The following is a 2,351-nucleotide window of genomic DNA, read 5'->3' on the forward strand; positions in this document are numbered from 1 at the left end:
GGGCACCTCCCCTGCCTGGTCCCCAGGCCCACATCCCAGGCCCTGGCTCTGCCCACCCCTCCTCGGGAAGCCCACGGCCCCCTCACCTGGGGGCTCCGTGGGGCAGGGCTGCAGGTCACAGGCCAGTCTGCCCACGGGCTTCACCAGCGGGTCGCAGCCTCGGACGATGTCAGTCCCCTGGTAGCACTTCACGTCGCGCATCCGCACGCCCATCCCGCAGGTCTTGGTGCACTGACGGGGGAGAGAGGGCGTGGGACCCACCGCCGCCACCGGCTGCTGAGCCCCAGCTCACGCGGGACACACAGAGCCTGGGTGACGAGGGCAGGGGAGGGCATGGCTGGCAGTCAGGAGACTGGTACTCAGCCCCACCCAGTGCTGCCTCAGTTTCCCTGTCTGCACAGGAGGGGGTGAGCCCCCTCTCTCGACTATCCCCCCCGGCTTTCCCGGGTCCCTCGATGCCCAGGACGTGGGACCAGGACCCAGAGCACCGCTCTCCACTCCAGTAAAGAGCCGTGTTTGCGGTGGGCCAACTGAACGGGCTCCCAAAGCCCCCTCCGCGGCTCCCTGTCCAGATGTTGCCCTCGGAAAACCCCGCGGAGCTACCAAACGCCAGGGACAGCTGCTGACCCCAGCTACCCCCACGTCCCCCTGCCAACAGCCCGCAGGTGCGGCTCCCCTCGCTCCCCCACACGGCTGACCCCACGTCACCCAGGCCTGTCTGGGACTTAGCGGGGAGCGCCGCCCGCCATGCCCGCACGCGGCTTGGCTCAGCACGGAGCGCAGAGGACAGCCAGCCTTGGTGGGCGCCCCGCGGAGCCTCGGGCACCTACTCCTCTGTCCCCATGGAGGGTGAAGCAGCTGGTGTAGCAAGCTCTTACCGAGCCTCCCACACCCACTGCCCGCACCAGGCACCTCTCCCCCAATCACTGTCATGGGGCATATAGGGGTGCCCCTCCCCCAGCGCGCCCAGGCTGTCTTTTGGGCTCCCCCCCCCAAGTTCATGGCTCCCCTCCCTTCGGGGTTGGCACCCAGCACAGCACTGCACCGGGGAAGAAAGGGCACGGAACCCAGGTCCTGCCCGGCCCACAGCTGCCCTCCCCACCCACAGCTGCGGCCCCATGTCCTTTTCAAGCTGCAGGTTCAGCATGGCTTCTGGGGACCCCAAGCCCTAGCCCAGCCACACCTGCTGCCCTTCCCACCCTCACCTCCCAGCCGAACCCAGCCATTTCAGGGGGGCCCCCTGCACCCTGACATGTCCTGATCTCCATAGCCACTAGCCCCTCCTAGTCCCCCTGGCTGAGGTGTCCCCCAGGATCAGGAGCTGCTGCCCTTCCTTCTGGCTTCCCTTTGCCCCCACGCACATGTCCCACCGCGTCTCTGCACCCCTGATCCTGCATCCTGCCTAGACTCTGTCCCGGGCCAGGGCGCTGTCTGACGCAGCCCACACGCCCTAAGGGCCCTCTGTCTGCTCCATGACAAGTGTCAGGCACAGTGTTGTGAAATGCATGACTGAAAGGCTGCAATGCAAGAACAGAAGTGACCCAGACGAGGAAAGGCCCAGGACCAGCGTTGCAGGGATCCCAGAGGTGAGATCCAAGAAGGCTTCCTGGAAGAGGTGGCTCTTGTGCCAGCTGACTTGGCAGAGTTGAGAAGCTTTCTGAAGACAGAAGCCATGACGGAGGCTGACAAGGGGGACATGCAGGGCACTTGGGGCAGGAGAGGAGGTACCAAGACAGGATCAGACCTCAGGCCTGGCCCCCGGGCGGCCTCAGAGGGGCGAGCGGGCAGCTGCTCACCTCAGACCACGGGCTGGTGTACCACTTGAAGCAGGGCCTCTCGAAGCACATGCTCTCCTCGGGCGGCTTGGTGGCCAGCCCGCACTCGGGGTCGCTGCGTATCTGCAGCTTCCCATTGGTCAGCTCCATGCACAGGACCAGCCTCTTCTTCACACCTCGGCCGCAGGTGGTGTTGCACTGAGGCCAGGGAATAGACGGGGTCAGAGGCCGGGGGTCAGAGGCCAGAACACGGCCCGGGGCGGCTCCGGTGGTCATGGCTTAGTCTATAGCGATCGGGTGAAAGGCTGAGGTGGGTGGCATAATGGCTGAGAACTCTGGTCGACAACCATTTGGCCCCAAACGGGTTTGATCAAAAGCAATTTAGCAGAGAACCAGCTGTTCTGAAACAAAATGGTTCATGACCATTTGGCCCAAGATGACTTGGCGCCTAGCAGTCGCCTGAGACAGCTCAGCTGGGGGAGAGCAACTGGTCTGAGACCGCAGGTTGTGACCCTGAAGTTGGCCATGAGAACAAGGACCTGTGGGCCAGAAGCAAGCGGCCAGCTCTCCCTACAT

General features: G+C 64.7%; 1 protein-coding gene across 1 annotated transcript in view; it reads right to left on the reverse strand.

Moving 5' to 3' along the window:
* Positions 1-2,351, reverse strand: part of ADAMTSL2 (ADAMTS-like 2) — a 27,753-nt gene that overhangs the window by 733 nt on the left and 24,669 nt on the right. Inside the window, exons 13-14 of the mRNA XM_014544221.1 lie at positions 1,797-2,053; positions 87-231 (exon numbers count right to left, since the gene is read on the reverse strand). Of these exons, the coding sequence (XP_014399707.1) occupies positions 87-231; positions 1,797-2,053 (402 nt within the window). The remainder of the gene's footprint in view (positions 1-86; positions 232-1,796; positions 2,054-2,351) is intronic.

This window comes from Myotis brandtii, unplaced genomic scaffold, assembly GCF_000412655.1.
Source record: "Myotis brandtii unplaced genomic scaffold, ASM41265v1 scaffold357, whole genome shotgun sequence".
In the NCBI taxonomy this organism is placed as follows: Eukaryota; Metazoa; Chordata; class Mammalia; order Chiroptera; family Vespertilionidae; genus Myotis; species Myotis brandtii.